At 58.0% G+C, this 12,779-nt stretch overlaps 1 protein-coding gene across 1 annotated transcript in view; it reads left to right on the top strand.

Annotated features, from left to right (window-relative positions):
- Window positions 1-11,293, top strand: part of SGTA (small glutamine-rich tetratricopeptide repeat (TPR)-containing, alpha) — a 14,862-nt gene extending 3,569 nt beyond the window's left edge. The window contains exons 4-11 of the mRNA XM_011964069.1: window positions 551-650; window positions 2,483-2,587; window positions 3,583-3,721; window positions 4,744-4,806; window positions 6,893-6,930; window positions 8,353-8,442; window positions 8,668-8,809; window positions 10,099-11,293. Of these exons, the coding sequence (XP_011819459.1) occupies window positions 551-650; window positions 2,483-2,587; window positions 3,583-3,721; window positions 4,744-4,806; window positions 6,893-6,930; window positions 8,353-8,442; window positions 8,668-8,782 (650 nt within the window). The 3' untranslated portion in view covers window positions 8,783-8,809; window positions 10,099-11,293. The remainder of the gene's footprint in view (window positions 1-550; window positions 651-2,482; window positions 2,588-3,582; window positions 3,722-4,743; window positions 4,807-6,892; window positions 6,931-8,352; window positions 8,443-8,667; window positions 8,810-10,098) is intronic.
- The last annotated feature ends 1,486 nt before the right edge of the window (window positions 11,294-12,779 follow it).

Genomic DNA, 12,779 nt, shown 5'->3' with positions numbered 1-12,779 from the left:
AAAACTGTTTAAGGAAACATGCTGGTGCCCGTCTTCCCCCAAAACCCTCCTGAGTTGGGATCTCGGGGGTGGGAGCGGGTTTCTGTCTTCAGAGCCCTCAGCTGGTTCTAGGACAGCAGCCGGGCTTTTTGCTGTCCTACCAGCTGGGACCCATGCCTTAGATAGAAGCCACATTGCCTATGACATGAGAACGTATCACGGGAGTTTTCTAAAATACAGGCCTCCGCTTGGGCTCTTTCCAAAAGAAATAGCGAAAGGAACAGTCTTGATCCCTGGGCCGATGAGCTGTATTAACAGTTCTGTTCCCAGGGGTCACCATCCGGGCAGCGATAGCCACCATCGCCAGGCCAGGCCCTGCCGCCCCCACCTCCATCCCCCTTAGTGGGTGTAGAGATGACCGTTTGCGATTAGTGAACCCCCCACAGAGGCAGACGCCTCCTGAGCCCGCGGCTGTGTTGAGCCCTAGGTGCTCAGAAGAGCCCAGTGTGGCGCCGAGAGCCCCCTCGGGTCTGTTTGGACGCCCGGGCCAGTGTCTCCCTTCTCCCTGTAGGAAACGAGCAGATGAAAGTGGAGAACTTTGAAGCTGCCGTCCATTTCTACGGAAAAGCCATCGAGCTCAACCCAGCCAACGCCGTCTATTTCTGCAACAGGTACCAGCTCAGGGCCTGCCCAGGGCAGGGGCGGCCGTGTGTGGGGGCGTCCTCCGGGATGCGTGGCAGGGACCTGAGATGGGAGAGGCCTCTGCGCTCTAGATAAGGGATCCATTCACCAACGGTCCCAGACCAGGAGCAAGCATCAGGCAGCCAGCAAGGGGGTCAGGGAGTGTCGATGCTGACGTTAAAATCAGGTGGCTCGGCCAGCACTCTGGGAGGCCACGGGGGGAAGACCACCTGAGGCTGGGAGTTGGGGGACCAGCCTGGGCAACATATCAAGACCCCTGTCTCTGCAGAAAACGTAAACATTAGTCTGGGGGCCAGGCGTGGTGGCTCACGCCTGTAATCCCAGCACTTTAGGAGGCCAAGGCGGGTGGATTACTTGAGATCGAGAGTTTGAGACCAGCCTGTCCAGCATGGTGAAACCATGTCTTTACTCAAAATACAAAATTAGCCGGGCGTGGTGGTATGCGCCTGTGATCCCAGCTACTTGAGAGGCTGAGGTATGAGAATGATTTGAACCTAGGAGGCAGAGGTTGTAGTGAGCCAAGATCGCGCCACTGCATTCCACCCTGGAGACTCTGTCTCCAAAAAAACCCCCCAAAAAAAAAATTAGCTGGACGTGGTGGCGCATGCCTGTAATCCCAGCTAACTGGGAGACTGAGGCAGGAGAATCACTTGAACCCGGGAGGCGGAGCTTGCAGTGAGCTGAGATCGTGTCACTGCACTCCAGCCTGGGCAGCACAGCAAAACCCTGTTTCAAAAATACATACGTACATACATACATACATACACATGTACATACATATGTACATGCATACATACGTACATGCATATGTACCTACATACGTACATACATACATACAAAAGTACACGCATACATACATGCAAAATCAGGTGTCACGGCGTTCCACGTGGATGTCAAGCCAAGAAAATAAGCCAGCATGTGGAGGGTTGAGGTTTTTTTGAGCGTATGGTCTGGGATCTGCTTTAGGCTTGTAGAACAGTTGCAGAGGGAGTGCAGGGTCCCTGGCCGCTTGTCACGGGGTAGTTTATTCTCCACTTACGCTTCTCCGTACTTTGAAAAAGTCGTAAAGAGAAACACTAGGCCGGGCGCGGTGGCTCAAGCCTGTAATCCCAGCACTTTGGGAGGCCGAGACGGGCGGATCACGAGGTCAGGAGATCGAGACCATCCTGGCTAACACGGTGAAACCCCGTCTCTACTAAAAAAATACAAAAAACTAGCCGGGCGAGGTGGCGGGCGCCTGTAGTCCCAGCTACTCGGGAGGCTGAGGCAGGAGAATGGCGTGAACCCGGGAGGCGGAGCTTGCAGTGAGCTGAGATCCGGCCACAGTACTCCATCCCGGGCGACAGAGTGAGACTCCGCCTCAAAAAAAAAAAAAAAGAGAGAAACACTAAACACGAAAATGGTGAAGACAATTCAGATGCTGTAAGCCAAGAGCTTTGAGCTTTGACATTGGTCTGAGTTCTTTTTTTGCTGATAGGTAACTAATTTGCCCACGAAACTTGGGTGTAAAAGTTCCCACACTCATTGCTCTTGTGCAGCCATGGATTGGAACAGTTTTTGCAAATAAAATTCAGAGTCGCAGTCCCGAGTGGCTGTTGGTGCTTTGAGCGCGCATCTGTCTAAGAGCATCTCAGTGGCTACACCTCTCAGCTTTCCCCGTCAGCCCTGTTTTACAGAGGGGGGAGACTGAGGCCGTTCCTGCAGGAAGCTGAAGAGGAACGCAGCTCTCAGGCTCCCCTCCAGGGCTGCCCACTGGGCTCAGAGCCGCCAGTGAGGGACCTGCCCTGCCTTTCTTCCCCAGAGCCGCGGCCTACAGCAAACTCGGCAACTATGCAGGTGCGGTGCAGGACTGTGAGCGGGCCATCTGCATCGACCCCGCCTACAGCAAGGCCTATGGCAGGATGGGGTGAGTGCCTGTCTGCGGCTGCCTCTTTCCAGTCTCTCGGGGCTCCTCCTCTCCTGCTCCTGCCTCCTCTCTTGTGTGGGTTTTCCCCCACCCACAACCGATTCTCCCAGCCCGGGTCAGTTCAGCTCTGACACTAGCCGTTCGGAGCCAACGTAGCCCCTTGCAGGTCACAGGCTCAGCCCCACAGACGCCCCGCATCACATGCCACTCGGAGATCCCCGGGCCCCTTGCTTCTCCCAACTGGCTGTCCACTGAGGTTCCCGTGGCCCCTACTCAGGCGCCATTGTTTGCTGGGGTGGCTCTCAGAGCTCAGGGAAGCACCTGGTTTATGATGAAGGACGGGAGGGGTCTGAGGGCGAGGCCAGGAGGGTCCCAGGGGCAGGAGCCCGTGCCCCGTGCAGCTGGTGCCGCCCTCCCAGCGTGAGAGTTCATTCGCCTGCTTCTCTGAATGCCCTTGCTCAAAGTTCGCGGGATTGGGTCTTCCCGGAGGCTGGGGAGGGGCCTGTTCACCTGCCCAGTCTCCCCAGGCCCCGCCTCCTCCTGGGCTCTCTAGGGGCCCCAAGTCACCTCAGTAGTGAAGACTCAGGTGGGGGTCGGGCTGCTTGTGGACGACAGGAGACATCTCTGTCACTGAGTTCCGAGGGTCCTCGATGCCCTGTGCCAGAAAGCGGGGCCAAGACCACGTCCACGCGTTTCCTCTGACCCTGAGCCGGCCGGCTCCCTCCTCTCAGCCCGCTCTGGGCTTTGAGGCCTCGTGTGCGGCCCTATGGGGATGCCAGTTCTTGTGCGGCAGTGGTGTTCTCATCTCTGTCTCCCTTGGTCCCGCCCCGGGCCCCTAGAAAGCCAGGTTTGTCTCCACCCAGCTGACAGTGGGCAGGGGGTGCCACCGTCCGAGGCAGTTTGGGGATTGCTGGGACCACTGGGGACGAGGGCTTGGGTGGGGCCTCCTGGAGCTGGGCAGACAGGAACAGGCCGTCCCTGGTGCTCTCCTCCAGCCTGGCGCTCTCCAGCCTGAACAAGCACGTGGAGGCCGTGGCCTACTACAAGAAGGCCCTGGAGCTGGACCCTGACAATGAGACGTACAAGTCCAACCTCAAGATAGCGGAGCAGAAGCTGCGGGAGGCCCCCAGCCCCGTGAGTGCAGCGGGGCGAGTGGCTCCAGAACGTGGAGTGGAGCTGACTGCGGGTGGGGGACAGGGCCTCGGGCGCACCAGCGGCTCTTGGCCTAACCTGGGTGTCGTGAAGGTCCGGGGTTTGTTTTGGTCGGTGGTGAGATGCACAGGCGTGGAAGTGAGTGTCATGAGGAGGAGGTTCATGCCCCAGACCCCTGGAACCAGTAGGCCGGCCGCAGGCCTGCGAGGGGAGGCGGAGGGAGGGGCACAGACAGGACGCTCGATGTGGGTTTTGCAGCGGGGCCAGGTGAGGAGGCTTAGGGTTGGCGGGCTGGAGCCATCTCATTAGACCCAGCCTGAGGGCTGCCACTGGTTGCCTGGTTCCTGGCCTGGGGGTGAGTGGGGCAGGTGGGTTGTGGCCCTGGGGTGATGGGGGAGGTGCTGAGGGGGTGAGTTCTGGGTTGGTTTGTATTTCAAAGGTGCATTTCTGGGTGAGTCATTTGCTGTCTCTGGGAATTGGCTACTCTGGGAGGGGGCGGCTCTGCCAGGCCAGCAAGGCCCCAAGGCATCAAAGTGGCAGAATACAGGAAATAAACACAGGATAATAGACTGTGCTGTCCCCGGCCTGTGGAGTTGTGCGAGGGATAAACACGGGATGAGAGAGTGTGTCCCCCGGGCGGTCGGGCTGTGTGAGGGATAAACACGGGCTGAGAGACTGTGTCCCCGGGCGGTCGGGCTGTGCGGGAGATAAACACGGGGTGAGAGACTGTGTCCCCCGGGCGGTCGGGCTGTGCGGGAGATAAACACGGGGTGAGAGAGTGTGTCCCCGGGCGGTCGGGCTGTGCGGGAGATAAACACGGGATAGAATGTTCCGCCCCGGGCGGTGGGGCTGTGCTTCGTGCTGCCTGCCTCAAAGCATCCTCTGGCCGCAGGGTTGATAGAATGTCTGAGCCCGTGGGGGGCTGTTGTTTCTGGGTTCCAGGAAGCTTATTCATCGTGGCCTCTGGTCCAGGCCACACTAACCAGGGCTGTTCTCATCCTCAGACGGGAGGCGTGGGCAGCTTCGACATCGCCGGCCTGCTGAACAACCCTGGCTTCATGAGCATGGTAAGGGCCCGCCCCTCCTCCCTGTCCATGGTATCTGTGCCACGCCCCAGGCCTGCATCTTCTGTGTCACCGCTGCTGGCCAGGGCTTCCTTGCCTCGGCACTGCTGGCGTCTGGGACCAGATGGTTCTTGTCCGTGGGGCCATCCCGGGCACCGCAGGGCGCTGGCAGCATCCCTGGCCTCACCCACCCCATGTCAGAAGCACCCCCACCCTCAGCTTTGACAATCAAAGGTGTCCCCGATGTTGATGTCCCAAGTAAGACGCGTCAGTAGTGAGCAGCGAAAACTGCATCCTGGCTCTCCTGGCGGAATAGCCCGCAGAGGTCGTACCCCCACCCCACCCGGCGTGGGCGCCTCCTTGCAGTGCAGAGACACTGATCACAATACAGCCATGTCTGCCTGCAAGGGAAGCAGATATGGTTCAGGCAAGGGAAGCAGAGCTCCTGGGCGCAGGTGGACCTCCCGATGCCCGGGCACTCATTCTTCCAGAGGGACGGTCTTTGGCAGGGAGTTCCTTGACTGGGATCCTTGGAGAGCCACCCACCCACACACGCATGTTCATTTCCTGGCAGGTCTGTGTGCCCTGGGACCGCTCTGCAGGCTCCACGGCCTCAGGGTGCAGGGACTTGCCTAAGGCTGTTAGGGGGAGAAAAGCCCTCAGCCTCACTGGCCGTCAGAAAAATGACTCAGCTGCGCCAGGAGCCCTGCCTGGGCCGTGCCATTCAGCAGAGGCCACACCTCTTACTGTTACCCTCGGCCGCTGGCCAGGCTGCCAGGGGATGTGTGCTCCCTCACCATGGATGGAGGGTGATCAGGCCCTAGCCCTCCATGGGGCCTCTCAGCCTGGCCATGGCACAGACTCCTTTTCCCTTTAGACGTCTGAGGTTGGCAGAGTAAGGCCCACCACTGGGTTCTGTTAATAAAGTCTTTTTTTTTTTGAGATGGAGTCTCGCTCTCTTGCATCTCCCAGGTTCGAGTGATTCTCCTGCCTCAGCCTCCTGAGTAGCTGAGATTACAGGTGCCCGCCACCACACCCAGCTAATTTTGGTATTTTTTAGTAGAAATGGGGTTTCACCATGTTAGCCAGGCCGGTCTCAAACTCCTGACCTTGTGATCTGCCCACCTCGGCTCCCCAAAGTGCTGGGATTACAGGTGTGAGCCACTGTGCCTGACCAATAAAGTTTTATTGACACACAGCCATGCCCATTCATACTTCCAGTGTCAGTGGTGGCTTTTATGATACAGCGGCAGAGCTGAGTAGTTGGATCAGGCACCCCAAGTCTGGAAAGGCTGAGAGTATTTACACACTGGACCTTTACACAGAGGGTTTGCCACACCTCTGAGCCACCTGTTTTCAACAGGTCCAAAGGAATAATCCCAAGTGGAAAGTGAACATGAGAAAGTGCCCAGTACGGTGCTGTTTCTTTCTGTCTTTCTTTATTTGTTTTTACTTCTTTTTTGAGACAGAGTCTTGCTCTGTCACCCAGGCTGGAATGCAGTGGTACGATCTCGGCTCACTGCAAGCTCCGCCTCCCGGGTTCAGGCAATTTTCCTGCCTCAGCCCGCCGAGTAGCTGGGATTACAGGTGTGCACCACCACACCCGGCTATTTTTGTATTTTTAGTAGAGACGGGGTTTCACCATGTTGGTTAGGCTGGTCTCGAACTCCTGACCTCAAGCGATCTGCCTGCCTCAGCGTCCCAAAGTGCTGGGATTCCAGACGTGAGCCCCCGCACCCGGCCACAGTGCTATTGATTGATGGAACAAAACTGGAACCAAATCTGCTAAAGTAGACACAGCAGCTAAAATAACGGAACGCATCCACACGGCGAAACCGTGCAGCCAGTGAGAGAACGCTGCTAAAGCAGGAACCCAAAACAGGATTTAAGTCAGAATGTGGAGGTCACAGCTCGTGGGTGGGGGGACGAGAATGTAGGGAAAAGGGTACGAAAGACCAGATGCCTGGCTCTTACTGTTCGCTGGCGTGCTGGCGCCAGGGGTCAAGGCTGGTGAAGATGGAAAGTGTCTGATGAAGGAGGGTGATGTGCCTGGAGCTCGTCTTCCTGACAAATTTGTTCTGTTCTTCAGGCTTCAAACCTAATGAACAACCCCCAGATTCAGCAGCTGTAAGTGACAGCCGGGCTCCTCCGCGTCGTCTTGTGGTTCTGTTTCCTTCTATTGTGGGAAAATTCACCTAACATAAAACTAGCCACTTTAAAGTACACAACTTAATGGCATTACGTACATTCACACTGTCACGCAGCTGTCACCACCACTGATCGCCAACACATCTTCGTCACCTCCGAAAGAAGCCCCTTCCCCATCACCTGTCACCCCCCAACCCCTCTCCCATCCCTCCCCTGACAGCCACACATTCCCCTGTCTCTGTGGCTGGGCCTGTCCTGGACATTTCACAGAAACAGGATGACACGCTGCGTGGTCTTTTGTGTCTGACGTCTCTCACTGAGCGTGACGTCCTCAAGGTGCATCTGCACGGGGGCCTGGGTCAGGGCCTCGCTCCTTTTCGTGGCCGAGTGATATTCTATTGTAGATGAACCACGCTGTGCTGATCCACACATCTATCCGTGGACATCTGGGCTGTTTCTACCTTTTGTCTGTTGTGGACGGTGCTGCTTGAGCATGGGTGTGCAAGCATCTGTGTGAATCCTGTTCTTTTCTCTTGCGTATAAACCTCTGAGTGCAGTTGCTGGCTCATGTGGTAACTCCCCAGTGAACTCGGTGCTTACTGGGGAACTGCTCGCCTGTTTTCATGGTGAAATCTTTTTTTTTTTTTTTTTTTTGAAACGGAGTCTCACTCTGTCACCCAGGCTTGAGTGCAGTGGCACAATCTTGGCTCACTGCAACCTCTGCCTCCCGGAATCAAGTGGGTCTCCTGCCTCAGTTTCCCGAGTAGCTGGAATTACAGGCACCCGCCACCACGCCTGGCTAATTTTTGCATTTTTAGTAGAGATGGGGTTTCACCATGTTGGCCAGGCTGGTCTCAGACTCCTGACCTCAAGTGATCCATCCACCTCGGCCTCCCAAAGTACAGGGATGACAGGTGTGAGCCAGTGCGGCTGGCCCATGGTCAAATCTAAAAGCATAGTTTCCCAGCCACAGCACCGTGGCCATTTGGGCTGGACCAGTTTCTGGAGCGGGGCCGTCCTGGGCACTGCAGGGTCCTAGCAGCGTCTCTAGCCTCCACCCAGTCCATGTCAGGAGCTCCCCCCCCCGCCCCTGTCTTGGCATAACCCGATCATGGCTGTTGAAAATGTCGGCTGCCACTGCAGGGGTCCTCTGGGGGCAGGATCACCCCCTGGCTGAGAACCATGGTCTTTAGGCCAAAGAAGGAAGGGTGTTCGGGAAAGCAGGTGAAACTCACAGGTTGGGTTTGGGCCCAGGAGGCCCGCCAGGTGGTGAGAGAGAATCATCTCCTGCGGGGGAAGGTGAAGGGCTGAGAGGGATTCTCTCCCGGGCCACTGCAAGGGGCTGCGGTGGGGATGGCGGTCGGGCTGTCCCGGCGGCGAGTCACGCGCTCTCTCCTGCAGCATGTCCGGCATGATTTCGGGTGGTAACAACCCCTTGGGAACTCCCGGCACCAGCCCCTCGCAGAGCGACCTGGCCAGCCTCATCCAGGCGTGAGTGGACCTGCCCAGGAGGACATGGGTGGCGGGCGGGGCTCGCGGGTGGAAGGGAAGGAGGAGAGCGGAAGTGTTGCGTCCCCTGCTCCGAAGGGTCTGGCATCCTCTGGCGAGGGGTCAGACCTGTCTTCGGGGCGGAGGGCCTGAGGGGTCAGCTGGGGATGGACGGAGGCAGCAGGCAGGTTCCTGGCCCCGACTGAGCCCCGTGTGCCCTCCCCGCAGGGGTCAGCAGTTTGCCCAGCAGATGCAGCAGCAGAACCCAGATTTGATAGAGCAGCTCAGGAGCCAGATCCGGAGTCGGACGCCCAGCGCCAGCAACGACGACCAGCAGGAGTGACGCCGCTAGCAGCAGGAGTGACGCCGTGTGAGTGCTCGGGGCTGGGGGGCTGGGGGGGGCGGCCACCAGGAGTGACGCCGTGTGAGTGCCCAGCGGTGAGGGCAACCAGCAGGAGTGGATGCCCGGGGGCTGCAGAGCCTGTCTGGACACTGGACAGCGAGTCTTGGGTGCATCCAGCTCAGAAGATCGCCCTGAACCACCGAGGCAGGCGGGGGCATCTGGGCATTGGGCCCCTTTCCAGGTGGCCACCGAGTCCTGCTGCCCGCTGCTGTTTCCCATCTGTGGGTCGGGGCTGGGTGGAGATGAGGGGAGCCACGGCTTCCGGGAAGGGCTGGCGTCTGGGGTCTGGGTGGGGATTAGGGGAGGGGCTGGTGTCTGGGCTGGCCTGGTTTCCTTCTCCAGGGCCCTGAGTCAGTCCTGCCCGGCTCCAGCAGATGCCGGCTCCCCGGGGGCGGGAGGCTCCGGGCCTCCCGGGAGGTGTTTTCATTCTGCTCTGACGTGGCCTCTTCATGTTGTCGTCGTCCCCTCCTCATACACGCTCTTTCATTTTTAAACCTTAATTACTGTAGACAAATTTAAAGGACAAAAATGTTCAAAAGCAGCAAGAACAATCTTAATCTTTTTTTTTCTTTTTTTGAGAACATCCTGCTCTGTCACCCCGGCTGGAGGGCAGTCGTACAGTCACATCTCACTGCAGCCTCAACCTCGTGGGCTCAAGTGTCCCACCTCAGCCTCCCCAGTAGCTGGAACTCCAGGCGCACGCTGCAGCGCCTGGCTGATTTTTGTATTTTCTTTAGAGATAGGATCTCATTATGTTGCCCAGTGGCCTCAACTCCTGGGCTCAAGCGATCCTCGCGCCTCAGCCTCCCAAAGTGCTGAGATTACAAGTGTGAGCCCTGCATTCAGCCCAGCCTTAATCTTTTCACCCAGAGCAACCAACATGAATATTTCGGCCGCCTTTTCTTCCAGTCTTTCCTTTTTTTTTTTTTTAATAAGCTTTTATTTTTCCTTTTTTTTTTTTTATAAGAGTTGACATGGATTTTTTACCGACGTAACCTCATACACAAAGTACCACCACACTGTAGACCCTTCTAGGTCATGACGGTGTTCTCTGTGCCACCAGCCACACATGGCCCCGAGTGTCTGGAACGCTTCTGGCACGGCTGTGGCGCTGACGTTCACTGAGATAGCCGCTGTGGCCCCGGCTGCTGGCGGTAAGGGCCATCCCCTCTGGGCCTCTCCTGCTGCCTGGAGTGCGCAGTCCAGCCTCGGTCCCCGCCTGCGCTCTGACTGCCTTCACGTCTGTCCCCCTCCAGCCGCTCCCGGTGCGATCGCGTCCTTCCCCGGCTGACTGGAAGCCTTCTGGTTGTCTGCCATTTCCTCCTGTTGGACTGCCTAAGAGAGGGGAAGAGAGAGACTTCGGACCTGCATGTCAAGATGGATTTTCCCCTTTTATCTCTGTCCTCCTCCACTCCCTTTTTGTAACTCCCTGACAGCCCCCAAACCCTTCTTGAACTGAGAGCCAGCAAGCTGAGCGCAGACCAGCAGCGACCTCCCTTCCAGCCCCCAGAAAGCTCAGTCACCTGAGTGTTTTCTAGAATCCTGGGGGACTCCCGGGCCGCTCTCAGAGAAGCGTCTGGTTTCACATTCAGCCATGTGGCTTCCAAAGCCTTTTACAGCCCCCGCCCCCCATCCCGTGGTCTGTCTGCAGGAACTCTCCCGTCCGTGAGAAGCCGCTTTCCGAGTCGACCTCCCGGCCGCCCTGGCCCCGCGCCTGCTCGGAAGAGCTCACTGCCAGCCGCGGCCTGCGCGCCATGGGCCATGTGTGTTTGCATGAGGAACTCTTTAGTGGCAGACACCTCAGAGACGGCTGCGGTCACCTCCGGCCTCTGCAGCCCAGGAGCCGTCCTGGGTGCACAGGACCAGTTTCTGTGACTTTTCTCCAGTTGGGCGTGTTGACAGACATGCGTTTCCCCTCCCAGCCTCATTTTCTGATCCTCGCGACTGAGAACCAGGGGCGACATCATGACCTTCTGTCCTGGCCGCCTTAGCCCCGGGCACAGGGAAGGCAGCTGGGCCGTTTCTGTCTGTCCCATTCTGCTGTCCTTCTGTCCTGGGTGTTTCATGGACCCAGGGCCCCCCAGGAAGCTTACCCCTCCTCTTCTGGGTGGAGGCCACGGGGCACCTCAGGTGCCACCCACCTTAGCCCTAAAACAGCCACCAGGAAAGCAGCCAGATAGCCAGGCAGCAGGGGCCTTTCTCGGTTCCTGAGGCCTGGGGGTGGCAGGTGAGCCCATGCGCCGTGGTCCCGGCCGCAGGGTTGTCAGTCGGAGCGTCGTGGGGCTGCCTGGCTCTTGGCCGTCTGAGGTAGGCGCAGTACCGTGTGTCGTAGGTAACAGTAGGAACGGGGGCCGCCGCGGCCCTGCAGCCCCTCACGGCGGTGAGGTGTGTGCCGAGCCCACCCGGGGTGCAGGGCGTGACGTGTGAGGAATAAATAGGCATTGTGACCTCTGTCTGTCTGCGTGTTGCCCTTGGCGCCACCGATACCCCAACCCCAGACCTCGAGAAAACCCCCGCCACGGAGTTTGCACATCACCTGCGCTGCTTGTGAGTGAGTCCCGGCGACACCTGGAGCCGCGCTTCCTGGGTCGTGGGAGGTTCCGGACAGTCAGCCTCTACCCTCTGCTGTCTGCCTTCCCTCTGCCTCCGCCCCCAGCTGCGTCCTGGTGCAGAGGGTCGCCCCAGGGTGGGGTGAGACGCCTCGGTCCTCAGCAGAGAGCGATCATATTGTCTGTTGCTTTTCTTTTCTTTCTTTTTTTTTTTGTTTTGAGACGAGTTTTGCCCTAGATGCCCAGGCTGGCGTGCAGCGGTGCGACCTTGGCTCACCGCAACCTCCACCTCCCGGGTTCAAGTGATTCTCCTGCCCCAGCCTCCTGAGTAGCTGGGATTACAGGCGTGGACCACCACGCCCAGCTAGCTTTTTGTATTTTTAGTAGAGACGGGTTTTCTCCATGTTGGTCAGGCTGGTCTCGAACTCCCAACCTCAGGTGATTTGCCCGCCTCGGCTTTCCAAAGTACAGGGATTACAGGCGTGAGCCATCACGCCTGGCCTTGTCTGTTGCTTTTCTAGCATATCGTAACTCCGTCAATTCTGTATTCTGTAACCAAAGGCACCTCCCTTTCACCTCGGCTCCAGTTGAGAGAATGGTCCCAGGCAGGAAGGAACCCAGAAAGCTTCTGGGCCTATCTCGGCCCCAACCCCAGGATGTTGCACAGGGTTTTGTCATGAACATAGAAGCTGCTCCCTGGGCCAGGTGTGGTGGCTCACGCCTGTCATCCCAAGACTTTGGGAGGCTGAGGCGGGTGGATCACTTGAGGTGAGGAGTTCAAGACCAGCCTGGCCAACATGATGAAACCCCATCTCTACTAAAAATACAAAAAAAAAAAAAAATTGGTGGGCGTGGTGGCAGTAATCCCAGCTACTCAGGAGGCAGAGACAGGAGAATCGCTGGACCCCAGGAGAGGGAGGTTGCAGTGAGCTGGGATAACACCATTACCCTCCAGCCTGGGGAACAGAGCGAGACTACGTCTCAGAAACACAGAAATGAAAGAACAGCTCCCTGAAGGTCACCTAAACTTTAGTGGACTGTGAATTCCTGGTTCCCACAAGCCAAGGTTGGGCACCGGCACCCCCCATGCTAGAGACAGAAACCGAGGCCTGGCTGTCAGGCCCGAGGTCACCCCACCTGTGAGCGTCTGAACCTGGCGGGGCCTCTGGCTCAGGACCCTGCCTCCAGCACCCCTCTTCTCCACCCCTGCAATCGCAGGAAGAACCGAGATCTGCAGGGGTGGAGTTTCAGGTTCAGCCGCGACCTCTGTCAGCTCCCAAAAATCACACACCAAAAAGTCACAAAATGCAAAGAACGGCTGCCCCGGGGTTCCCGGGTCTAGTGCTGAGAGGCGTGGCTGTGGGAGACAGGCGGGCACTTCAGGTCTC

Source organism: Colobus angolensis, unplaced genomic scaffold (assembly GCF_000951035.1).
Source record: "Colobus angolensis palliatus isolate OR3802 unplaced genomic scaffold, Cang.pa_1.0 Scaffold64, whole genome shotgun sequence".
NCBI lineage: Eukaryota > Metazoa > Chordata > Mammalia > Primates > Cercopithecidae > Colobus > Colobus angolensis.
This window is presented reverse-complemented; position numbering and strand designations above follow the sequence as displayed.